The sequence below is a fragment of the Malaclemys terrapin genome, chromosome 2 (assembly GCF_027887155.1).
Source record: "Malaclemys terrapin pileata isolate rMalTer1 chromosome 2, rMalTer1.hap1, whole genome shotgun sequence".
In the NCBI taxonomy this organism is placed as follows: domain Eukaryota; kingdom Metazoa; phylum Chordata; order Testudines; family Emydidae; genus Malaclemys; species Malaclemys terrapin.
Window position 1 is genome coordinate 82031402 of NC_071506.1, and position 27521 is coordinate 82058922.

Consider the following 27521-nt stretch of genomic DNA (forward strand, 5'->3'; position numbering starts at 1 on the left):
ACCCATATAGCTCACAACTCCCATGACACATTCCCGTGTCTCCCTTGTGAGGCCCACCCCATAGTTTGAGAACCGCTGTTCTATAGAGCTTGTCAGGGAGGCCTGTGAGTTTCAAGGCGATAAAGCAATGTTGTACATTAGAATGAAGTTCATGCAAGTAATATGTTCAAATAGTAAAGTTCCTATATCTGTACCCTGGCTCCTTAATACATTGTCTGCATGTTGTGTTGTATGTCTCTTGAGCTTATCCTCTAATAATTGTGGTTTAGCTAAATCAGTGTTGTTGTGGGACTATATCTTTAAATATCCTAACGTGTATGCATTTAAACTCAACTATAATATGTTAAAGTGTACATTGGAATAAATACAGCATTACCTTTGAAACTTACACTGCAAGTTGATAGAAAAGTGTGGTGGGTACAGGGTTCGGGAAAAGTGGTTCAGTAACTTTGCTCTTATAAGGTACAGTCTTGACTGCTTTACTGATGTGACACAGGTAGGGGACAAAGTCAAGTACCTTAATAGGATGGAAGTCCCAGGGCTCCATAGTATCAAGAGATAGTAACGTTTCTATATGATGCAAAATTACTGAAGTTAGGCTAGAAAAGACTTAAGAATTTCAAAGGAACCTAGCGAAGTTAAGTGAATAGATAGCCATTAATTTCATATGCCATCAGGCTGACAACTACAGTATAATGCACATTGGAAAGAACAATTTGAAATACTCATACCAATCTAAATTCATTGTAATCACTAAGTGGGGAAAAAACTGAGTGTCGGAGACATCTCAATGAAACATCTTCTGAATGTGGTGCAGTTGTCAAAAAAGCAAACCAAATAGTAGGAAGCATAGGCATAGGATGGAAAATACAGGACATATTTGAATGTCTTTAGTTAAATCCATAGTATACCATCAACTGGAATACTGTATTCGGTTCTTCTCTTGTCATCCTATCTCAAAAAGAGGGGACACAAATAATTAGAAATGTGGAGAGACATTTCCATATGCAGAGAGACTGAAAACACTAGGACTATTTAGTTTAGAGAGGGGAATAATAGGAGGATCTTATACAGATACACAAAATAAATAATGATATAGAGAAGGTAAATTTAGGTACTCCTGTTTACCCTTTTTTTCATAGGTTTCAGAGTAGCAGCCGTGTTAGTCTGTATCCGCAAAAAGAACAGGAGTACTTGTGGCACCTTAGAGACTAACAAATTTTATTTGAGCATAAGCTTTCGTGGGCTACATCCCACTTTTTCAAATGCATAGAATGGAACATATATTGAGGATATATATATGTATACACACAGAGCATGAACAGGTGGGAGTTGTCTTACCAACTCTGAGAAGCCAATTAAGTAAGAGGAAAAAAAAATTTTGAAGTGATAATCAAGGTAGCCCAGTACAGACAGGTTGATAGTAAGTGTGAGAGTACTTACATGGGGAGATAGATTCAATGTTTGTAATGGCTCAGCCATTCCCAGTCTTTATTCAAACCTAAATTGATTGTGTCTAATTTGTATATCAATTAGAGTTCAGCAGTTTCTCGTTGGAGTCTGTTTTCATAGTATAAGAACAAGGGGACATTAAATGAAACTGAAAAGCATTCAGTTCATTACTGGATAAAGGTAATACATTTCATTTACACAGCACATAATTAGACTATGGAATTGATTGCTACTAGGTATTGTTGAAACCAAGAGTACTTTTCCACAGTAAATACAAACAAACAAAAAACCGAAACAAAATATCACTGCAGTGAGTCTCAGAGCCTGGGTCAACTGACAAGGGCGCACGCTGAAAGGCTAAAATTAGCAGTATAGATTTTGGGCTGGGGCTGGAGCTCAGGCTATGCAACCTGGTGAGGTGGGGAGGGTCTTGGAGCCTGGTGTCCAGCACAAGACCAAACATCTACATTGCTATTTTCAGTCCTGTAGCATGTGCCCAAGTTGGTTGACCTGGGCTCTGAAACTCACTGACGCATGTGTGTTCTTTGTTGTGTAGATGTGCCCCAATCTAGTGGAATAAACTCGATGGTGTCTTCAGAGACCATGGATTTGCTGTTTAGTAGGCTCTCAAAGTGCTCCTTCCGGTGTTGTTTAATAGCTGCATTGTATTTGAGGAAGGTAAACCCATTCTGAGAATGTAACGGGGTTGGGCCTTTGGAGCTTGGCCCATATATAGGTTTTGTTGCTTGAAAGATGTTTCTCATGTCACTCTGCATCGCAGAGTCCTTCTCTTGCCACCACTTGTTTTTGATATCCTGTAGCCTCCTTTGGACTTTGGCTTTAAGCAGATGATAGGCCTCATGTTTTCATTTGTTAGAGGAATCATTTTGCCAGTTACAAAATGCATTTCTTTTCTGTTGAATTAATGCTTGGAATTCCTCATTGTTTTAGTCAAACCAGTCTTGGTGCCAGTGAGTGGAATATCCTATGGTTTCAGCACTGTTGAGTTTATTCCACTAGATTGGGGCACAGCTACACAGCAAAGAATGGTGTTTTTAAGTTGATCCCAGTGCTCTTGAATGTCAATGATGTTGTCAGGCAGGTTAGAGAGTTTCTCAGACAGATGTTGTTGGAATGTCTTGCAACTGGCTTAGTCTTGAAGTACTTTGACATTGTACCGCTTTCGCTTAGTCTTTGGGTGTTTGTGGTGTGGTGGAGCGAGCTGCAGGTACACGACTGATCTTACTAATCGATGGTCTGTCCAACAGTGATCGGTACCTCTCATAGCTCAGGTTGTATGGGCATCGGTATGGTCTCAAGGTCTGACTATAACATAGTTAAGGAAGTGCCAGTGTTTGGACCTACGATGTTTCCAGGTGGTCTTAAATTTGTTACACTGCCTAAAGATGGTATTTGTGATGAGTTGGTCATGAGTAGCTCCACACATTTGCTGAGGAGGAGAATACCATTGGGGTTTACATTTCCCACCCCTTCTTTGACTGTTGTGCCTCTCCGGAGTTGGGAATTGCATCTGACTCTGGCATTGAAATCTCTCACGAGGATGAGTTTGTCTACCTTAGGTGTGGCTGTGAGGACTGCATCAAGAGTTCTATAAAACTACTCCTTATTATCTTCCTCATCTTCGAGTGTTGGGGTGTATGCGCTGATGACCGTGGCATATTGGTTGTTGCTAAGCTTGGGCCGAAGAGTTATGAGATGCTTGTTGATCACCACAGGAAGCTCCAAAAGCTGACTGGTGATCCTATTTTTGATGGCAAAGCCAGTCCCAGGAATGTCTCTCTTCAGGTGGCTTTCCTTTCCAAAAGAAGGTGTAGCCACTTCCGTCCTCTTTTAATTGGCCCTCATCGGCCCGGCGGGTCTCACTAAGAGCTGCAATTTCAATGTAGTCTTGCCAGTTCTCTGGCAATTATGGCAGTTCTTTCTGGGCATTCACTATGCTGAGAGTCCATAAGGGTGTGGACATTCCAGGTGGTGAAATTCATTGTCTTGTATCTCTTGTTTTAATTATTATTATTTTTAATTAATGGAGATATCCCATCTCCTAGAACTGGAAGGGACCTTGAAAGGTCATCAAGTCCAGCCCCCTGCCTTCACTAGCAGGACCAAGTACTGATTTTGCCTTAGAGCCCCAAGTGGCCCCCTCAAGGATTGAACTCACAACCCTGGGTTTAGCAGGCCAGTACTCAAACCACTGAGCTATCCGTCACGGAGTTCAGTGATCACACTGGATATGGCTATTCCACAATGCTCAGCGATGGAACATCTTGCTGATCCCCCATCTTTTAAGGAAGTCTGGGATGCCATCACTCAGACCAAAAATTGCAAGGCACCAGACCCAGACGGCATCCCAGCTGAGGTTTTTAAAGCTGGTGGAACAATGTTCCAGCACAGACTTTGCCAACTCCTCGACAAAATATGGACCTGTGAAGAAATTCCACCTGACTTTAAGAACTCCAACATTGTTACAATATTCAAGAAAGGAGACAAATCTTTGTGTGGGAACTACAGCGGTATTGTTCTCTCCATCACAGGGAAGATTCTTGCCCAGATCCTACTAAACTGCCTCTTCTCCCTTGCCGAGGAACTCCTTCCCGAATCATAGTGTGGCTTCAGGCCATCCTAAGGCACAACTGACATGATTTTCGTGGCACGACAGATTCAGGAGGAGTGCAGAGAGGAACACCAGGAACTGTCCACAGAAATTCATTTCCATCATCAGACTACTCTATGATGGGTTGACTGCCACCATTTAGTGCAATGGCTCAGCGACAGAATCATTCACCATTCGCACCTGTATCAAGCAGGGCTGTGTTATTGCTGCAACACTTTTCTCCATTTACTTTGTCGTGATCCTGATTCTCATTCATGATGGCCTTCCTGATGGAATCGGGATTGAGTATCGTATGGATGGCCACCTCCTCAATCTTTGACGTCTCCAAACAAAATCCAAGATCACGAAAACTGGCAAACTCACCTTCAGTATGCATATAACTGTCAATCTTGCACACACAAAGGCCAATCTGCAAAGCACCCTAAATCTTTTTGCAGATGCCTCTCTCAACATTGGGAAAACCAAGGTACTCTACCAGCTCTCACTTGCACAAACTACTCTTAATATTCCACAAATCACCATCAGCAGAGAACCCCTGGAAAATGTGGATCATTTTCTATACTTTAGCAGCCAGCTCTCCCAAACAGCCAGCATTGAATACAGGATCTGCTGTGCCAGCACATCTTTTGGAAGACCACTCAAATGAGTCTTCAATGATAGGGTCTACAAAAAGGTACCAAGATCTTGGTTTACAAGGCAGTTGTCATCCCCACCCTTCTCTATGGGTGTGAGACCTGAGTACCCTACAGATGGCATCAAAAGCGGTTGGAGTGGTTCCAGCAGTGCTACCTCAGGAGGATTCTCAGGATCAGCTGGGAAGATCGACTCACTACATCAGGGTTCTCTCTGCAGCCAACATCAGCAGTATAGAAGTGCAAGTCATGAAATACCAACTCCACTGGGCTGGCCACTGTATACGTATGCTTGATGCTTGCCTTCTGAAGCAAGTACTCTTTTTTTTTTTTTCAGTTAAGTCAGGGAAGAAGGACTTGGGGAAGGCAGCGGAAGCATTTCAAAGACCTACTGAAAGTACATCTTAAAAAGGAAGGCATCAACCCAACAAACTTGAAGGACTTGGCATGGAACAGAACACAGTGGTGCCACACCACAGCTCGCTTTCAGGAGAACAGATGTGCTTATGAGACACAGAAGCGACAAAGGAGGAAAGAGGGCAGAACAGTCCAGCCAACAACTATGTCTCCTCCAAGATTACACCTGTCACTCCTGTGGGAAATCTGCAGGGCAGATTTAAAACTTAAAAAATCATCAATCCTTGGCAGACATCTTCACATTGAGGGATAGTGGGAATCAGGAAAAGGATTAGACATTTTATGTAATGAAAATATCCACATTTACATTGGATGAGATTAAAGCAAATAGAATTTTCATGCTCCATGGTATAAATCAAATTTGGAGTCAAGAAGGTGTGAATGTAAAATAATGGGGAAGGGAAGAGGTTGTGGTTCTTGGTCTTTAGACAGTTTGAAGAGAAAATTTTCCTGCAGGTGGAAAAATGAAGAGAGCTCTTCACTGCAATGAACATAACTTGTATATTTTGAATGTTACTTTTTTCCAAGTTGAAAATTTTGCAAAATTTAAAGCAGTAATAGCAGTGATGAGTATACTTTCACATCTGAAAATCCTGCCTGGCTCAAAATCTTAAGGGAAAAGTAGTCTGTTAAATCAAGATTAATTCTTAGCAGACTTTCAAATGCTGCTAAACAACTTTGATAGTTAGCTTAGTAGAAAATTCTTTTATGTAAGCATGATTGTTTGCCATATCAAAAAATTGGAAAAAATCATTATCCTATCAAAATAATGCAAAAGATACAATTGTAGCTGAAAATTCCCCAAGGCCACGATACATATTTTTCAAAAATATTAAGTGTGTTTTTTCTGGGGGGGTGGTAAGGTTCTGAAAACCTACATAGAATATTGTATTGATGGAATTCTGATAAAAATTATACTAGTTATTAGTTTGATAAAGCCAGTAATTTATTCTTAATTTATAGAGATTTTAAAATATTTTATCATCTCCAAACATATGTTATATAAAGAAAAGGAATATGCTGTAAAGCACTATATAAGAGTTAGGAAGACAGTGCTTTATCAGTTAACCTTCCAAATTTGTACCACATATATCTTTGCAGCCCTAGGTCTAGAAACCTTTTTTCTAGAATATTTAGTCCAATGACAGAAGAATCTGTTACACAAGATATGAATATAATCTGGATGAATGAAAATAATACCAATCAGTGTTGTTGAGATTGTTTTGCAGAAATTGTCTTATTTGGATGGGGGGAGTAGATGATCGAGTTAATATAGTTTAACTATATTAGAAATTGGCAGAAGGTATAGAATAATTAGGGTAAGGTATTTCAGGCAACTAAAGAGAAACACAACTCTCATATCTTCCTGAAAGTTTAATTTTATTTTACAAAACGTAAAGATTTGTAATGTGTGATACTAAAACAAGCATTAAGAAATAAACTTAGCAGGAGGAAAGAATTTATAATGGGTGGGCAAACTTTTTGGCCTGAGGACCACCTCTCGGTATGGAAATTGTATGGTGGGCCATGAATGCTCACAGAATTGAGAGTGGGGGGGTGAGCTCCAGCTGGGGGGATGGGGCTCTGAGGTTGGGCCAGAAATGAGTTCAGGGTGGGAGGGGGGGCACCAGGCTGGGGCAGGGGGTGAGGGCTCCGGCTGGGGGTGCAGGCTATGGGGCACAGGAACCTAAGCTAGATTTACAAAAAGGACCAAACAGTGGGAGAAAAGGACTTTGAGACTGGACAAACCATGATCAGATTAAATTAGGGATGGATCAGAGCATAAAGGTAGTAGCTGAGTGAATTGCCTGTGAGATCCTCAGGCCAGTCAACATAGTAGTAGTATGGAGTCATCACAGTGACTCCAAAATGAGGCTGTATTTAGCTTCTTCCATCACCACACACATCACTCTTGGGGAAGCACTTTTTGACCCTTTCAGAGTTTCAAAAATGTAAATGAAATACATGATTTCCATTAGACCTGTGACACACTGTCTTCCCTACTAGTCATGCAAAGCTAGGTTAAAGTTGAAAGGTGGGCTAGGGGCTGTGCGACTACTGGTAATGGTGCATCACTGCTTTCTTTTGTGTAAGAGTACATGAGCACTTGATGCCTTTAGAAAAAGGGGTATCTACTTGTTTAACTTAGAGGGAAGTTAGATAGCCAAAATGACTGGAAAGATTAGAAAAAAAAGAGGGAAACTAGAATGCGGAGAGAGGTGTGTATCTCTCTGCAGCCAATCCTGGCCCAGGCTGGGAATAAAGAATGGCAGAGTTCATGCACCACTTTCTACTTTCCATTCACTTTTTTGCAGGTATAACTACTAATATACCATAGCTGCTCCACTCTCCCCAATCTCCATATTCATTGTTTCCATTGATTCGCTAAAAGGCATTTTTCACTTCTGGTGCTCATATTTCTTTCCTGTTCACTCCCCTGTTGGTGTAACTGTGTAATTACCAGAGTTCGAGTATCATCTCATTCCATTCGTGCACAGCCTGCGGAGTTTGCAAGCTCTGCCATCTGAGCTAATAGGTTTTAAACAAGCTTTATCAAAATAGAAAAAAACAAAAACAAATCTACCTCATTTTTACATACTAATACCTCATATATTAAATACTTAGAATCATAGGGTTAGACGAGACTGCAAGGGTCATCTAGTCTAACCTTCCGTCAAGATGCAGGATTTGTTGTATCTAAACCATCCAAGATAGATGGCTATCCAGCCTCCTTTTGAAAACCTCTCATGAAGGTGCTTCCACAACCTCCCTAGGTAGTCTGTTTCATTCTCTTACTGTTCTTACAGTTAGGAAGTTTTTCTGACATACTGTAGTTTGAACCCATTGCCTCTTGTGCTGCCTTCTATGGAAAGAGAGAATAACTTTTCTCCGTCTTTTTTAATGGCAGCCTTTCAAGTATTTGAAGACTACTGTCATGTCCCCCCTTAATCTCCTCTTTTCCAAACTAAACATACCCAGTTCCTTCAGCCTTTGGTCATATGGCTTGCATTCTATCCCTTTGATTATCTTTGTTGCTCGCATCTGGATTATTTCCAAGTTTCTGTACATCCTTTCTATACATTGGTGGCCAAAATTGGATTCAGAATTCCAGCTGAGACCTAACCAGCACCAAGTAGAGTGGTACTATCGCCTCCCGTGATTTGCATGCCATGCCTATGTTAAGTATCAAAGGGGTAGCCGTGTTAGTCTGGATCTGTAAAAGCAGCAGAGAGTCCTGTGGCACCTTACAGACTAACAGGCGTATAGGAGCATGAGCTTTCGTGGGTGAATGCCCACTTCTTCGGATGCTTCCGAAGAAAGCTCATGCTCCTGTTAATCTGTAAGGTGCCACAGGACTCTATGCCTATGTTAATGCAACCTAAAATTGCATTTGCTTTTTTTGCAATCGTATTGCATTGTTGACTCATGTTGAGGTTATGATCCACCCCAAATCCCAAATCCTTCTCAGTGTTGATGCAAAGCTAGTTATACCCTAATCCAGTGGCTCTCAAACTTTTTTTTACTGGTGACCCTTTCACATAGCAAGCCTCTGAGTGTGAGCTCCCCCCCTATAAATTAAAAACACTTTTTAAAATATATTTAACACCATTATAAATGCTGGAGGCAAAGCAGGGGTTGGGGTGGAGGCTGACAGCTCACAACCCCCATGTAATAACCTTGCAACCCCCTGAGAGGTCCCAACCGCCAGTTTGAGAACCCCTGCCCTAGTCTGTATTTGTGCATTTGGATTTTCTTCCCTCAGTGTAGCACCTTTCATTTGTCTTTGTTGAATTTCATTTTGTTTATAGCTCAGTTCTCCAATTTATCAAGATCTCTTTGAATTTTAGCTCTATCCTCAAAAGTGGACACAGTACAGATCCCTGTGGAACCCCACTTGAGACTTCCCACCAATCTGACATCATTCTATTAATAGTTACTCTTTGATTGTGGTTTTTTAACCAATTATGTATCCTCTATTGGTAGTTCTGCTGAGCCCGTATTTCCCCATCTTACTTATCAGGATGTTATGTGAGACAGTGTCTCAAGCCTGGCTGAAGTCTGGGTATATTATGTCCACCACATTTCCCCCAATCCACCAAATAAGTTACCCTGGCCAAGAACTTCAGATTGTTGAATAGCTTGACATGGTTCAGTATCAATTTAGCCATCCTTTGTAGTTGATCTTTGATAGAGATGGGTGCCTCCAAGTAAAACAGTGATGATCTGAGAAGTGTTTGTGGCCTACTATGGACACAGTTGTGTTTTTGGATTAATTCTGTATATGACTCTGTTCACATGTACTGTGTATGACTAATCTGTATTTAAAATCCATTCTCACCTGCCATAGTTGTGGACTTCTTATGGATTGTGTCTCACCCTTATTTTTGAAACAAACCTCAAATATACACCTCTACCTCGATATAACGCTGTCCTTGGGAGCCAAAAAATCTTACGCATTATAGGTGAAACCACGTTATATTGAACTTGCTTTGATCCACCAGAGTGCGCGGCCCTGCCCCCCCCGGAGCACTGCTTTACCGCGTTACATCTGAATTTGTTATATCGGGTCGCGTTATAGCGAAGTAGAGGTGTATGTACATTTTTAGATTCTTATTGAACTAGACTTACTGTACATCTTAATATTTTGAAAAGAAAGTGAGGAAAATGTACAATCCTGCAGATATTCTAATTTGGCACACGTGATCATATGCAATATTTTAGGTTTGTTTTTCAAAGAAAGGGCTAAATTGTGGCTTTTCTGCAAGCCCTGAGTTAGAGGCAGAAAGCAGGTAGTTGCATTACCCCAGGAGCAGACAAGGAATCTGGTTCTTCATTCCCCTCTTTCCCCCCACCCTTGCTTTTGGGAGAAGTATTTTTGCTGGTATGCCTAAAGCAAATTACTCCCTTGCTTAGGCACATTAGCTAGATCACAGTATGGCCCGGGATTATTATCCTCTTCTTTTGTTAACACCATCAGGTTTAAAGGATTGTTTTCCTTTTATTAGATTTTCCAGGCAAAATCTGGAAAATGTAACTTTCATTAGTTTAGTAAACAATTTTTTTTTGTTAGTTTTCACATTTTCATGTTGTGTATCTTCATTACCATTTCTCTTTGGGGTGTAAATTGTTTCAGACTTCTTGTCTTTTCCTCCAAACTACTGATCCATAAAAATAGTTAGTATACTGTATTATCCAGTTATTGATCATTTATCTTTCTGATCACTACTCCAGGACCAAAAGGAGTATAGGTCCTGAAAGCCTCTCCCTCTTTACTGTAAAAGAGAATTACAGGAGAAGTATAAATATTAACTTTAAGTTTTGTGAAAATATTGAGTATCGGGGTAGCCATGTTAATCTGTATCCACAAAAACATTAAATTCATCTGCAAATTTAACACCATTAATTTGGACTTGAATAGGGACTGGGAGTGGCTGGCTCATTACAAAAGCAGCTCTGCCTCTCCTGGAATTGACACCTCCTCATCTATTATTGGGAGTGGACTATATCCACCCTGATCGAATTGGCCCTGCCAACACTGGTTCTTCACTTGTGAGGCAACTCCCTTCTCTTCATGTGTCATTGTATAATTCCTGCATCTGTAATTTTCACTCTGTGCATCTGAAGAAGTGGTTTTTTACCCACGAATGCTTGTGCCCAAATAAATCTGTTAGTCTTTAAGGTGCCACCGAACTCCTTGTCGTTTTTGAAAATATTGAGAGATTCTACTTAGTTGTTTGTTATTTATATTAGAGTAGTGCCTAAGAGCTCCAAACAGTACTGAGACTGCATTGTGTTAGGTATTGTACAAATGATTAACATTCAGCAGCAACTTTAAAAAAAAAAAAAAAAAGTAATGAATTTAATAAGTGTGATAGCATCCATGCTTGAAAGTCAGGTTATTCTAATTACCCTCTTATCTTTATTCCCATTACCATCACTAAATTTAATTCTGGTATAATTTTTAACACTCGTCACTCAAACCTCTGAAGTTAAAGATTCATACTTCGTCATTCGAACGTATGGATTCCAAGCTTTCATTCAGATGGCATTAATTCTAGCTCTGAAATTTTTTGAGATGGGGGACAGTAAAATCAGGTTGAAATTGAAAGTGCAGGGGAAGTTTTTTTTGTTTTTGTCTTTTAGTTTTTTTAATCAGAAAGATTTGCCTTTGATTGTGCTGTGTAATGGAATGCTTTTTGAAAAACTAGACTTTCAAATGGTGTGTGCCATAGCATTTATTTTCAGCCATGCAAGTTTGTGGGATATTGATCCCTTAGATCGGTAGTGTGGGTTTATTTTAAGGTATTAGTCAAAGACTTAATCTAGAAAGTCTCAGACCTTGCACTAGCACAATTCACTCTCTAATTTATTTTTGTAATTGCCATTTAAACATTATCTGACTGCAAAAGACGGTTTTTCAACACAGTTTTAACTGAATTTTCTGAGGTTTAGTCATCCAGGACACTTGATGGGCCTTTATTAGCTGAGGTGCCATTTGTTGTTGGGAGGTAGAGAGTTTGTTTTATTATCAGAGATGTTGGACATAACCATGTGAGGTGCTGTATGCTTCTTGTGAAGTTAAGAGCACACTCCGCTCCTATTGGAAAAGGCACTTCATAGGGCCTGCAGAGTATCTGGTTGTATGCATTTATGCTTGTTCTTGAGTATCTTAAGGTTTGTCTAGATGAACAGTTAGTGAGCGGCAAGTTAGAGTGTAATATATACAGTGTAAATATACAGTGCACTAGCATGCAGAGCATTAACATTGCATGTGGCCACTATTACTGTGCACTGCAGGTTCCCTAATGTGCTTTGGTCTATTCCACTTGGAAATAACTTTCATATGCACTAGGGAACTGTTAGTGTGCAATAACAGGGCCCATATGGACAGTTAGTATGCGGCTTGTGTGCTGTACATTCACACCCCAACTTGTCACTCACTGTTTATCAAGACAAGCCCTAATAATTTGCAGTTTTGTAGTAGCTAGAGAACCCATGGCTGGCTGTTTCTGATCCTGTGCTAGGCTTTGTTGCAGCAAAACACTTGTACATAAAGTAACTCACATGCTTATGAGTAGTCCCATTGAGTTCCATGAGAGCATACACATGCATGAAGTGACATACGTGTTTGCGGGATGAAGTCCCTGCTGTGTAAATTTGAAAAATGATCTGAATATAAAAAGAATCTAATGCTGGAACTCAACTTGGTTGAAGCTTGGCCTTAAATTAACATCATGTTTTTCTCTCTCACAATTAGCCTCTGACATTTACAGGGCCTCTACTTCTTGTTATCTGATATACTTTTTACTCTTTGTCAGCAGTGCGCATTAGTCCATGTCAAAATTATATTTTTTTCACTTTCTAGAATGAAACACAGTAATAAAGTACAAGAAGAGTACTTCAGAAATGGCATGCTTTTTTTCTTTTCAAACATATGAGTTAATCTTTTTCTGTTTCTTTCCTTTATGGGATGCATGGAGACTGTGTTGTAGACAGGCTTTCTGGTGAAAGAGGTGGAATAAAAGCTGAATCACAGTATATTGCCTTTAAATATATTTAAATTTGCTAATTGCATAATAATCTTCATCCCATTAATGTGGAAATTTGGCAAGGGCAATTGTTTGTCTTGTCTCTATGATTAACATAATTGTGTTTCAGAAGGATATATAATTTTGTTTGTGCTTCTCTTTGTTCAGGATGGATTAGATGCTTTGGTGTATGATTTGGATTTTCCTGCCTTAAGAAAAAACAAAAATATAGACAACTTTTTAAACAGATGTAAGTATTTTTAATTTTTGTATTATAATATTAAATAACAAGTTATAACTAAATATAAATAGTTATTAATCACTAGGATCTAGATTTTCAAAAGTTACAAGTTATTTTTGGTGCTTCATTTTTTTGGGGGCCAATCTTGAAATTTTAAAGGAGCCTGACTTTCAGAAAAGACTGAACACCCAGCCCTGAAAATCAAGCCCCTTCAAGGTGTTTCAAGTTGGGCACTCAAACTCATTAGTCACATTCAAAAATGTAGACCTACATCTTACTTTTTTCTATATTCTTCTCAGTCCTGAAGATTCACTTTCCCTATCAAAACTTGTGCCAGGGCAATCCTTGGGGCAGAAGTGGGGAGCCATCCTTGCCACTTTGCAGCTAGCAGGGGTACTACTAGCTATTTAAACAATCCTTTTGCTCCCCCTTCTTCCCACACCCAGCATACTAGATTCCCAGAAGTGAGGGACTGTATTCTGGTCTAGCACTTAGAATTTTAAGTAATGATAACATTAACTATTTACATAAGATTTGTTCAGTGATCTGACACTGTACTGAGTTAAAAAAAGTTCACTTGTGTGATAAATAAAACTCTTTATTCAAAATCAAATGTACAGTCATCACATTCTTAATATTTTGTATCGTTCCTAAAATAATAAATCATAAATAATTATCACAGCACAACATTACTAAAACCATCACAGACAATATGATTTCAGTAAGCCACAAAGACTGTAGATTAGCAGACTATTGGTACATGATATATTTAGGTGGTTGTTGTTGTATAAGGTTTCTTGCCTTAAACTACATGAGAAGCCTAAACCCTGTAGTTGATGTATTTCTTCTTTTTTTGGTATGCTAGCTGTGCAGAATTCTGCTCTTTTTTTGCTGATTTAAATAATTTTTAGTGCACAAGAAAGAAGCGAATGAAATTTAGCTAGGTGGTTTAAGCTTCATTAAAAACCCCAGTGTTTGTCTAGTGCAAAAGAACAAAATGAACAAGGAAATATTTTTTAGTCCTTTAAGGGAGCAGTGAAAAAATCTACATAAAATTATGTATTATCTTTTGCAGCTGAAGGGCACCATTGTGTATTACTGCATTGTCGTTATGGTTAATATTGGCATTTGCTACGCTTTGAAAAGAACTTCAGAATTGTAAACTCTTAACTCATCTTGACCCTTTAAATGGAATGGCTTTTAAAGTAACCATATGATTTTTCATAATTATGAATGCAGCCATTTTTTCACAGGAGTCATGGTTCTTCTTCAAGTGCTTGCTCATGTCTATTCCATTCTAGGTGTGTGCGTGCCCATGTGCACAGTTGTTGGAGACTTTTGCCTTAGTGGTATCCCTAAGGTCGGCTGTGGCACCCCTTGAGTGCTGCGCTCATGTGTCGGTATATTAGACGCCACCGACCTTATGTCCACTCAGTTCCTTCTTACTGCCCGCGACGGTTGGTTGGAGTGCCTTGTCGTGTCTTTAGCAAGAACGTTAGCGGTTATTCATAGTCCTTTGTTCTACGTATTCTGTACGTAGTTAGTAGTTAGTAAGTTAGGGTATGTAGAGTCCTGGCTGGGACTTCGCCTCCGAGCGGGGCATCCCATGCTCACCCAGCTTCAAGCCATGTGCGTCATGCAGGATGCTGATGACTATGAGTGGCTCCCAAGACAGCTGCCTGAAGTGTTTGTGGGAAGCCTAAAGAAAGGACAAGTGCCGAATTTGTAAGAACTTTTGTCCCTGTATACAGTGGGATATCCGCTTAAGGGCCCTCTTCCTGGAGGCTGTGCTCTGACCCATGTCGGAGTCCTCCACCGCAGAACCTACACTGAGTACTTTGGCTTCGGTGCGAAGCTGCACTGTTCCCCCTTGCTGGTGCCGAAGAAGCGCCAGAAGAAGAGGAGCCCCTTGGCACCAAAGGACCGGGGGTCTGTGGGCAAATGACCTTTGTTAGGCCATACTCCATTGTGAGGCTTCATGGGGATAGCGCTGAGGTTGGACCCCCGAACCTGGCCAGGGATCCAACCCCGGGAAGGAGCGAAGGTCCCCAGCCTCTCCCAGGGCCGTCAGGACCTGAAGCTGTACCGGCGGCCAAAGAGGAAAGCAGACTGACTCTGCAGGCACTGCACCAAGTGACTGTCCTGGCTACGATTCCACCACCGAAGGGGAAGCCTATGGGAGTGCTAGACAACCCAGGTCTCCAACGCGCTCCCCACCTACTAGGCGCGGGACGCCAGAGCCGCAACACCGTTCCCCATACTGCAAGTATTGGCGGACTTCCGGCCACAGGTCACCTAGTCCCCGGTCACTCTCTCCCAGGTGGTCTCCTAGTCGTCAGTCACTGTCCTGGAGGGGCTGCTCGGAATCACGGCACCAGTCCCGGTCTCCCTGATACCGCTCCTCTGGCAGACATCGCTACTTGCCTTTGCCTCAGCAGGCAAACCCTGGTTGCCACTGTGGTTGCCGGAGGGACAGTGATCCAGATCAGAACAAGAATTTAGCCCGGCACCCCAACAAGGGAATTCTTCTCCTACGACACCAACCACAGTGTCGTCGCAGCAGGGACAGTGGCTTACCCAGTGGCAGTACTGGAACCCCTGGGGGGGTGCCGGTGATGCCAGTCACATTTTCTCAGCCCTCCCTGGCTGCCTTGGATAAGCCAGTAATGGTGCCACCGCAGCCAGAGCATGGTATTGAGCCAGACGCGGCACCAGCGCACCGGACCCCAGCACCAAAGGAGCCTTGGAGGGGGAATACGCTCCTCTGGAACAGTCCTCATCATTGTGCCCTGATGACTTTAAGGAGCACCATGCCCTCCTTCAATGGGTGGCTGAGAACTTAAACCTCCAGGCTGAGGAGGCCAACGACCTCTTCAGTTTCATTTCGGCCCCTGCTCGGGTCGCATTGCCTGTATACCCGGGGATCCTTAAAATTGACAAGTCATTGTGGCAAACCCCGTCCTCTATTCCGCCGACTTCTAAGAAGGTGGAAAAGAAATACACTACATCCCTGCAAAGGGATTTGAATATCTCTATATGCATCCCCCTGCAGCACCACTGGTGGTGTCCGCAGTAATGAAAGGGACAGTGAATGTCAAGTTAGCAGCACGCCGAAGAACAAAGAGGCCAAAAGACTTGATTTGTTTGGCAGAAAAGTTTATTCGACGGCAAGCCTACAATTCGGGGTCTCTAATCTGGGACGCTATAATTTCAATCTCTGGGACTCCCTGAATAAATTCAAAGAGGCCCTCCCACAAGATCATGCCCAGAAGTTTGCCACGCTGGTGGATGAAGGCACATTGGTCGCCGGGGGGGTCCTCCAAATGGCCTGGGTCGCCACTGACTCGGCGGCCTGGGTGGTCATATCTGTGGTGGCCATGAGACGCAGCTCTTGGCTGCAGTCCTCTGGATTGTCCCAAGAGATGCAGGCCACGATCCAAGACTTCCCTTTTGATGGCACTGGGCTCTTCTCTGAGCTTATGGACTCATGGCTACACTGCCTTAAAGACTCCTGAGCCACCCTCTGCTCCCTTGGCCTTCATCCCCCGCAACAGTCCAGGAAGCCTTTCTGTCCTTTGCCGCCTCCTCCCCCTCAGCAGTCTAGGTCCTGGGGAACTCCCAGAGTGGGCTCCTACAGGATAAAGACAAGGGTCATAAGCAGTGATACCTGTCTTCTTCCCGCCTGGCTACATAACCTGACCCTCCCCGAATCCAGGGAGGCCAAAAGCAGTTGTTTTGAGGGTGCGCCTGAGGATGGCCAATCTGGTGGATCCGTCCCTCCCCTTCCTCAACCACCATCTCCTTTTCTGGTCGGTCTGGGCTCATATCACCTTGGATTGTTGGCTGCTTGATACAGTTTTGTCGGGCTATACCCTACAGTTTACCACCAACCACTCCTCTCACCCCTCTTCCCCGTCCCTCCTTAGGGACCCTTCTCACGAGCAACTCCTCGTTCAGAAGGTCGAAAACCTCCTGCCCCTCGGCTGTGTAATAGTTTGAGGGATTAGGAATCAATAAATGAGGGCTAATGGTGTTACATGGCAAAGTAGATAAAAATCAATGATTTAAAAAAAATCAGATTTTAAAAATGTAAATAAATTTTTCTTTTTAAAAATAATCCTGTTGAAATTTGAAATTATGACAACGTGTATTAAGGCCTAAAATTTACTATAATTTATTAAAATAATTTAAATTAAATAAATAAGCAGTAAGTTTGCTGCCAAAGGTTTAAAGCAAGTCCTGCTATTAGACTGTTGGAAGTCAGTAGCTAAACACCTAAAACCAGAGTTTGCTGAAGTACTAAACTAACTTTTGACATCAGTAGCTTTTTTTGCAGGAACACAGAGGATATTTTCTTCTTTTCAATTTATTCAGCTGGTTCAGTTCAATGACTAGTTCATTCAAAGTTAAGAAATGGATATGGAGTTGAAAACAAGCATTGGTGCATTTTTCTCTTTCAATCTGCAAATAAAAACTAGATATGAGAGAATGAGATCTATTAGTTCTAAAATGTTGAAGGATATGTTGACTAGAAAAACTCTGTTTAAATCACTAGCTATAAATAATACTACTTTTATTGAATAAATCAGTTAGTTTTAAATGCAAAACTTGTTTTAATTAACTTTGTCTTACATGTCCAGCTCATTTAAGGTTAACATTAAAAAAATCAAGAAAACATTTAAATGTTGGTTTTGTGCATTTTAATGTAATTCCAATTTCTAGCCAAATAGAGCCTGACACAAATTATGAGTAAAAATGAATCATCCTCTAGTTAATAAGAAATGTTTCATTTACCATTTTCTATCATCATAAAAAAAGTAAAAATGATGATTGAAAACGTGTGTTAAGCTATATAATTGCTTAAATCAGGGTTTTTCAAACAGGGGTCGCCACTTGTGTAGGGAAAGCCCCGGGTGGGCCGGGCCGTTTTGTTTACCTGCCCCGTCCGCAGGGCCGCGGATCGCTGCTCTGAGCCAATGGGGGCTGTAGGAAGGGTGGCCAGTAAATCCTTTGGCCCGCGCCACTTCCAGCAGCTCCCATTGGCCCGGAGCAGCGATCCGCGGCCAGTGGGAGCCGCGATCGGCTGGACCTGCGGATGGGACAGGTAAACAAACCAGCCCGGCTCGCCAGGGGCTTTCCCTACACAAGTGGCGACCCCTGTTTGAGAAACCGTGGCTTAAATCAATGTGTGTAGATATAGTGTGTCCAGGTTAGCAAAAAGTTCCAAATTCAGTTGCAAATTTAACATGTTTTAATGGTTGCCAGCCATGGAGAATCAGTCTTTAGGAAAATAATTAAAAAGTACAAATGCAAAACAAGATTAAAATGGATTATTTAAATCATGGTTTCCTGCTTGCTTGATTTTAAATCATGATTAAAATCACTGATTTTTAATTGCTCTGATTTTAAATCAGTCCACCATGTCACTTGATGATAGAGAGGTTGCAGATACTGGTCTGGGTGTTATTGCGGATGAACTGACAGGCATTCTGATAGTGTTTTGTAATGTATTAAATTTTTAACACTGTTAAATAATGTTATTAAATAGTTTTAATTGCATTTATTGCAGAATAGAGGATAATTTGATTAAAATAATGCAATTTATGACATAACATTTTTACTTTAAATTTGAGTTTGTGCCTTTTTTCCATGATCACACCATGACTTTTCAAATCTTACTGTTACAAACTACTAGCCCTAATATAGTGTATAATGAAAGCTGAAATGAATAGAGCCTACTTTAGTTAAGGGCTTTTTTGCTGTGGGCTGATTGCTCAGATGCCTAAGAACAAGTGTTTTGTTTAACTTCCCACAGTTGAAGTTACACCTGAGCTAGCATAATCTTGTTATCGTGAACATATTGTGTACTCAGTTGTTTTCAAAGAAGGTGTGGTGAAACTTTATTGGAGAAAGGAGAAGCTAGAACTGGGCAAATAGAATACTCAATGCGGCAGTTACAATTAATGTAATTTTGATTATTAAAAAAACTATTAGGCCCAGAAAAACTCCGACTTGTGCATTAGTGGTAAGAAAATGAAACTCTCACAATTGCGTCTTCATTAAAAGCTATTTCTCTAAGTAAAAATTACATATAACATAAAAGCATAAAAATATAGCCTGAAATAGTATCAAGGTGGAGATATATACAACAAAAAGCAAAGAATATAGGGTTTTATAAAAGGTAAGGTGACAGTGTTCTGTGTGGATAAATACACCTCTACCCCCAATATAACGTGACCCGATATAACACGAATTCGGATATAATGCGGTAAAGCAGCTCTCCGAGGGGGGGCTGTGCACTCCAGTGGATCAAAGCAAGTTCGATACAATGCAGTTTCACCTATAATGCGGTAAGGTTTTTTGGCTCCCGAGGACAGCGTTATATCAGGGTAGAGGTGTACCAAAACACAGTGGGGTGAGTCTGAGTGAGTGGTTGCCATAAAAAGAAACAGTCAAGTCTTATTTGGTCCATATTATTATTATTATTATTTTTAAGCGTTTACATAACCTAAGACCCATTGAAACGAATCTGATTTTTTTTTCGTTCCAGTGGAAAACAGTTTAAAAATAAAACAAGAAATACTCCCTTGCAGTGTTTGCAATCTAAAGGTTGTAGCATTGTCCTAAAACCCTAAAGTGAAGTTGACTATAAACAGAACTGAACTTGCCACTTTGTTTTCACAGTCCAAGTTGAAAGAAGTGCAAAAAAAATTAAATTTTAAAAATTGTCAATTATAATAACTTAGTGTCTTTTTAACTACATTTTCTTTTGTCATTTTTAAAATTTCAACTCCAATTCTTCTGTATTTTGAACAAATGGAATAATTATACCATAAGATAAAATGAGAAAAGATCACAGCATGATCACAGCAATGTATTTGCCAAAGGAGATTCAAATTAGCAATTAGGTGAGGGCAACCCAACCCATAGATTGGGCATTCCACTTCTTACTCTGTTTGGTATGCTCCAGCCAAACTGGGAAGTGGAACCAGTGAATAAAGTACATATCATTAACTTCTTCTGCCTGATACACCTGTATCTAACAGATCCTGGAACACCCGGACACTGAAGAACAAGCCCCAGAAAAGTGAGAGGGGTGATGTGTATTCCTTTCTTTCCCATGATTGGGGAAGGGGAGAGAAGGGGACATACCATTGGAGGAGGAGAAAAGTGGTTTTAATTCCTCTTCACAGTGATACTTCCCCATAGTTTCTATTAGGTCTATGTGATTATCCAAGTTTACTGCACACCTAGAAGCCAAAGCTGATATCAAAAATATAGCTCCAAACAGTGCTTAGAGTAGTAACTTCTAGTGGTTATGGTGACACAAGCAAACTGTCCTGGGATCCCTCTAGTGTTCCTCCTCTTTATTGTTGACCTTGGCTAGTAGGTGGGTGATACATTTTTCAGGAGGATGGATACAGCACTCGGAAGAAGTTCTGAGTTCTTGCACTACTGAAAACTTTCATTGCATCCAAATGTTTGCCTGAACAGTATTGGCACGGATAGAAGATCTGTCTGAATCTATCATCTCAAATAAAGGAAGTGCCACAGTTTGTCTCTCTCTCCTGGAAAGATCTCCCTGGCATCAGGCTGTATTTATGAAAACTCTCTGGATGCCCACCAGTATTCAGCAAGCGCGATGGGCTACAATGTGGTTACCCATTGACATGTGTGATTGCGCAGCTGGAAGACATGTCCAAGCTAAGGTAACTTTAGCATTATCAGAATATTAAAAGGAAAATGATTTGTAGAACGGACGGGTAAAGTGGTGACAGATTCCTCAGTCAAAGAAAAGTCAACTCTGTCTCCTGACATTCCCCACAGGAGGGAATAGAAATCCTATTCCAAACCCAGGCAATCCTTTACAGGCTCCCAGACTAGCAGGTTTGGCGGACAAAATAATTTCTGTTACTCCTGGGGAAAGTGGTTAGATCCAGAGATGGCAAGTCCAGGTTTGACCCATCCACCGTCTAGTGGCGCTTCAGGTCTTCCTGAACAACTCATGTCTCACTGCCACATCAAAATGGGATAGACCATTGCAATGGTGATCATCTCCTTCAGTTTGTAGATTGTTGGCCTTGAATTGCTTCCAGCAAGTGATTTCTGAAGATTGTCCAGAGAGGATCTACAAATCCATGTTTAGTTCCTTCAAAATGGTTCACAAACTTAATCTGCAGTAGGAATTCAGAGTTTATCGTTCAGAGCATGTAAGCTCATTATCAAATTTCAGACAATGAGGGAGATATCCATGTCTATGGAAGCAGTCTCAACTGGCAGGTTTTTAGGTGTAGCTGGCTGTGCTCTCTCCTATCAGTGACAGACAGGTCTGCTTCAGCCTTTGTTGCTGCATGCAGGCTAAGAGACCATTGATTAATTGGTCTGTGGACCTGGTAAATCAAAAAGAGGAAATTTTCCATAAGATAGTTTTCCTATTACAAGCAGCAGATTCTGTATGACTTATGATGTTACTATAACATGATATTGTCTAAGGGAGTTGTTTAAGAATTTAATGTACATATACTGGCTGTCTTTTAGACATTTAAGTTGCAATTTGCAAGTGCCCCCAAAGCCCAACTAGCCATTTTTATAATATTTGGACCTAAATTGCTATTAACAATGCATTTTCATTTACTCTAAGATACCAAGTGGTACTTCAATACACTCTAGAATAAATTATTGCAAAATTTTTGCCTTTCAAAATAAGTCAGTGGTCTTTAGTTAAAAAAAAAAAAAAAAAAAAAAAAAAAAAAAAGTCAAGTCACAAACCACCCCAAACTTCATTTTGATTTACATCTTTAAAAACAAAATAAGTATCTATTATAGTAACTTAAAGAAAAAATTGCATCTGATGTTGGTCAAATGCCAGTTTTAGCCTTATGTTAATTAAAATGACTGAAATATGAACCCTGTGAAAAACAATAGCTGAGTGTATAGTATTAAACATCTGTTTGATAACAGAATAAAAGTTTCACATTGTTTTAACCTTTCTGTCCTTTGATCCTTCAGAAATGAGTGATGTTAACCTAGTCATAGGCTAAGTTTATGTTTGAAACCATTTGAGGCAAACTTTCACGTCATGTCTTGCTTTTATCTGCAATAGTGTGAAGACTTTTCCTACAGTGTTGACAGTCTTCTTGTAATGGGATTGTTAGGCAACCAATTATTGACAAACAGAAAAGGTTTGCCATGGTGATTTGTTATGTTTCAACCCTATCCCGTCCTACTGATCCTCTAGCCTTAGACCAAGCCAACCTTGCTTGAATAAATAACTTAAATTAGATCTTATGCAGTTTACTAAAGATTCTAACCATTTTACAGAATCTGAATCACACTTGTAACTCTTTATTTCTGTAGCATAGTTTATTAAATTATTAAATTCTGTGCATGGTATATACTGCTCTGTATACCAGGGGTTTACATTAGAAAGCAAGGGAAAAGAATATTCAAACCAAGGTATGGAGTTTTATGAAAACTCCTTGTTACTGGAATTCAGCTGCATTCCTGCTGCTTTATTTTAAATTGATCCTTTTTAATATGAAAATTAATTTCTGCATGCATCTTTTCTTTTTAAACATCCCCTGTATATAGGACAACCAAGTAATTTTTAGTAGCATGCCAAATACTTATTTAAAAATAATCTTGATTACCGCAATATCAGTTCCTCCCCTCACAATTCTTTCAAAACTTTCCTTTTTGGTCTAAAATTCTATTTTGGAAATAAAACAGGATTATTGCTGTGAATGTTAGAAATGGAGCTGTTTAAAAGCTGTTCTGTGCTTGTACCAAAACGTGAAGCTTTTCCATGTAGTCTCATGCCAGTGCTGACCCATATGGATTAAAATAGCCTGTTTTTAATCTATGACCAAATTTGGAATTAGAATATCTGCCCACTGGGAGTTTGTAAATTTTTGTAGTTTAAAGAATGACAGGTTTATATAAATAATTACAATGATTCTCATTGCATGTTTTAAATTAAAATTCACTTTTTCAACTACAGAAAAGTAATAAAAGTACCAGCAGTTTGTTATCTAAGGAGCTTGTTTAAGTGTGTTTTATACTTGTAGTATGATAGTTTCTCAAATCGTTTCTCAAATCTTTTACATACATGCCCTTTTAATGATGGTCTTTTTATATTGTTCTGTGTACAAGCAGGTCACCTTAGATGCAGAATTTCTGCATTCCAGTAGCTTTTTCAGATATTTGTTTTAAATGTGAGCTTTCGCCATTTAAACGGTTTCCTTCTTAGCTTGATCCTGCAATGAAGTTGTTGTACTGTGACATTTTTCTGTTACCATGGTAATGAAAGTGAGCTCATGGATTCAGAATACAGATTTCCATAAGATGAGCAAGACCTTGTCTTAAACGTATCTTTTAATAAGCATCAGATGTCATAAGAACAGTTATCAGTAATTGAAATGTAAATTGATTTTTGTGTTAAATCCAGTATACTTGAAAGATTTTTAATATGACAGTTCCTTTTCTTACGTTTTTAATGTTACTCCTGGGTGAATTCTGTGCACAGTCTCTTTTTAAATTCTGTAAAATTCTGCATGTTTTGTCAAAATAACACAATATAATCACGCCAGTTTCAGTTATTTCAGAATACTTGTCAGTAACAATACAGACAACAGAAAAGATTGAGGAAATATATTTTGAAAAATAGATTCCTTACTAGGAATATTAATATAGAACTTTGTGTAATAGTTCATTTCAACTACAATACAGAAAGGGTGTAATTGTAGCGTGACCTCTCTTGCGGCTTCCCTTCTCCTCCCCATCAGAATCAATTATTCTGCAGGAGTTGGGAGGGGAATAATCTGCAGGGGACATTAATTCTGTGCTTGCAGTATTCCCCCAGGTATATAATGTGTAGCACTGTAATAACCTGTATAGAAAGATGGTGAAGGTTTTATTAATGAATTACTGTACTGTTTTAATGCTTTTATATTTTTTCTCTTTATACAGATAAAGACACAATTAATAAAATCAGAGATTTGCGCATGAAAGCTGAAGATTATGAAGTGGTGAAAGTGATTGGCAGAGGTGCATTTGGGGAAGTTCAGTTGGTAGGTTAAATTTCCATGTGTAAATAGAGTTGGATTTTGTTTTATGATAACTCAGTGCTACTTACGTTTTTTATTTTTAATAAGGTATTTTTTAAAATTAAGCTAATCTTGTAATATAGGGACCATAAACCTAGTGAGAATTTTATTCTGGGAAAGAAAGTTTTCTAGGATCCTAACTTTTAATACTCACATGCACAACATCTGAGTTCAATGTGCATTTTCCCTACCCAGAGGCTGAGTACCCTCTCTATATACTAGTCCTGGCCACTGCAACTCTAGGAATTTGTTAGACAGCTCTTCAGCTGATGTAAATTGTCATAGGCCCATTGATGTCAGTAGGCTCTGACAAATTACATCACCTGAGGAGCTGCCTCCAAAACCTGAACACAGATTTTCCACATATAGCATTTTTTGTGGGTGGCGAGTTAACAACCAGGCCTACTCATGTTGAATTACTGAGTTGGGTAGCTGCTGGAAGAAATGTAAAATAAGACAAATGTGCTCTTCAAAGTATTTATTTTTCTTTTTACTGTTAGTTAACAAAAACATTTACACTTTTATTAAAAACAAATAAATGCACATTACAGAGCAATTACTGTGTACCTGGGCTTTTATTTTTAATATTCTTAGCAAATGTTCTATTTTGGTAGTTGTGTTGTAGTTAAAAAAATGCAATTTTATACCATGTAGATCAATAGAATAATTATTTTTACCAAAGAACCATGAAGAATTGGATAAAATCAGTGAACTAAGGTAAAATGCTCAAAGCAGAAAAAAATACTGAATTAAATATTTTAAAAGATCATCAATATGGAAAGTTAATCTATTTTTCTATATCTTAATTTTATCTTCAAAGGTAAGGCATAAATCTTCAAGGAAGGTGTACGCTATGAAACTGCTGAGCAAGTTTGAGATGATAAAAAGATCAGATTCTGCATTCTTTTGGGAAGAAAGGGACATTATGGCTTTTGCTAATAGCCCCTGGGTTGTTCAGGTATAGTGATACCACTGTTAATATTTTTGATTATGGCAGGGTGGTTTTGTTATATCACTGGATAAATCACATAGTAACTGAATTATATAAATTATCATTTCTAGCATTGTTTCCTAAGCAACTTACAACCCTGCCTTTTTCAGCTAGTTGAAATGTTTTGTTAGGTAAAGCCATTGAAAATTTGAAAGCTGCAAAAAAAAAACAACCCAAAATTGTAGTTGTCGTAATTTTTAAAATTATATTAAATTAAGTCGTTACGTTCTGAATTGATATATGGTAAAATAATTTTGTTAAAATTGTTGTGCCTGCTTGACAAGAATTCTTTGTGTCACCCCAGTGTATGTGACAATTATTCATGTAAAACATATCTTTCTAAAAACAAGTAGTTGGACAAATATAGATATATATTTTCTGTGTCTTTGGTAAATGAGGTTAAATGCAAACTTTGAAATGAGATGAGAGAAGCCATAATTGGGCAATGTGATATCGTAGATTTGTGGTGATAAATGCAGTTTAGCCTATATAATTTACAGTATGAACTTTTTTTCCCCCCCAAACCTCACTTTCTACTTCGAAATATAAGGACTGGGTCTTGCAAAGACTTACACATGTGCTAACTTGCTCAGTGGTACTACTCTTAATTTTAAGAATGGTGCCTACATCTTTGTTGGGTTATGGTTAAATGACCTAACTTTCAGGATCAAGCTCGTATAAGCCTTATTTACACTGACTTGGGAAAAAAATCATGCTAGTATTTTTCTAGACCATGATTATCTGGAAAGATGTTTGCATTGTTTCCAAACAGTGTGTAAATTCAAGAGCCATTAATTCACTGGTACTGTTTATTTTGAGCAGACCTATACCAACAGATAAAGGTGGATTTTTACTTTTTTTTTTTTTTTAAATTGTAACTCGCTTTTCAGACTGTATGATTTGATAGAAGAATGATAAATTTGCAATAGTAAATCAAATACAGTAACTAGGACTATAAGAACACTGCAGAAAATTCAGAAAAATTGAAGTTTTCATTCATAACTTGTGCATTTTTGGAAGGCAAATACACTCCCCTGGATTACTTGATGCATTTGTTAGACGATGACCAGTTTGCAGTTCTGTACAATACTTTATTTTAATAAGATCCTAAATAAAACCTCTGTCTAAAGAAAATATACACGCACTTCAGAAAAAATGCAGGCAGATATCTTTGATAAAGTATTTCCTTTTTTTATGTATTTGTAAACTAATCAGCTGTCTCAGTTAATTGATGGAAGCTTGTTGCCCAGTTACGTAGGTGTATATAGTCTGAGGGTGATCTTAATATTCATTGAGCCAGAGTGTCTATCGCTCCTTTAAACTGCTCTTTGGCAACATAAAGAGGCAGAAGACAGCAGAAATGGTGCCCCCTCTTCATCAGGGGAATTCTGGTTGACAAAAGCTGCTAGAATGGCTCTAGTAATTCTACAAAGCTTCGTGTTAAAATATTTGCAGTGAAATTCATTGGATTAATACAATATGCAAAATTTTCAAGCTTTTATATTAAGATATACTGAATATTTAGTTACTTATTTTTGTTTGTTTTATAGTTATTTTATGCATTCCAAGATGACCGTTACCTTTACATGGTGATGGAATATATGCCTGGTGGGGACCTTGTGAATTTAATGAGCAACTATGATGTTCCTGAGAAATGGGCAAGATTTTATACTGCAGAAGTTGTTCTTGCGTTGGATGCAATTCACTCAATGGGCTTTATTCACAGGTGCATATATAATTGTAGTTAAACTAGAACTATATTAATCTTTACTTTGTCAGAATGTCTTTATAAGAATTACTTAATGTGTTTTTAAATTGTTGCTGGTATTATTACTACATGGTTATTCCCCTAGATACCTTCAAAATTTCTTAGCGTGAGAAAATGCCAACCTGAGATGATAATTTTCAAGATAGGATATTTTCAGCAAATTGACAGTATTTGAGTATTCTGTTCTCTGCCTGAGTTTGGGATTTCTGGGATTTGCCCACTCTACAGATGATAGAAATGAAACCAAGATGGATCTAATAATCTATCCCAAGCCTTTGTACTAAAATTTTTAGTTTGGTTTCTTTCCTGAGTAGCGAAAGCATATGGTTTAGTAACTGGATAATAATAGTATTTGATAGTGTCCACTACTAGGTGCTATTATTTATTAGATGTGTTGTACAGTGCTTAGCCCTGATCTCTAGGCACTACTACAAACACCTAGTAAGGGATAGTCCCTGTGACAATTTGTTTACAATTTAAAGGAACAAGAAGACAAAGGGTAAGAGGGGAAACAGAGTCACAGAGTGATTTACTTCAGGTTGCACAGCAGGTCTCTGACAGGAATAGAATTTAGATTGGGACTCAGGAGACTCAATGCCCTAATCCACTGGACCACGCCACTATATTTGTATTAGAATATATCTCTAATGACATCTAATCAGGCTTGCTATCTAATCAGTTCTCACAGTAAGGGACTGATAGGATTGAATGAATCTGAAGATTGGGTACAATCTTTCTATATTTGTTCTACTTC

The 27521-nt window shown here is 39.2% G+C and overlaps 1 protein-coding gene across 2 annotated transcripts in view; it reads left to right on the plus strand.

Annotated features, from left to right (window-relative positions):
* ROCK1 (Rho associated coiled-coil containing protein kinase 1) overlaps window positions 1-27521 on the plus strand; it is a 177997-nt gene that overhangs the window by 50270 nt on the left and 100206 nt on the right. For both annotated transcript variants that reach the window (XM_054017505.1, XM_054017506.1), the window contains exons 2-5: window positions 12831-12912; window positions 23872-23972; window positions 24829-24966; window positions 26550-26725. In XM_054017505.1, the coding sequence (XP_053873480.1) occupies window positions 12831-12912; window positions 23872-23972; window positions 24829-24966; window positions 26550-26725 (497 nt within the window). The remainder of the gene's footprint in view (window positions 1-12830; window positions 12913-23871; window positions 23973-24828; window positions 24967-26549; window positions 26726-27521) is intronic.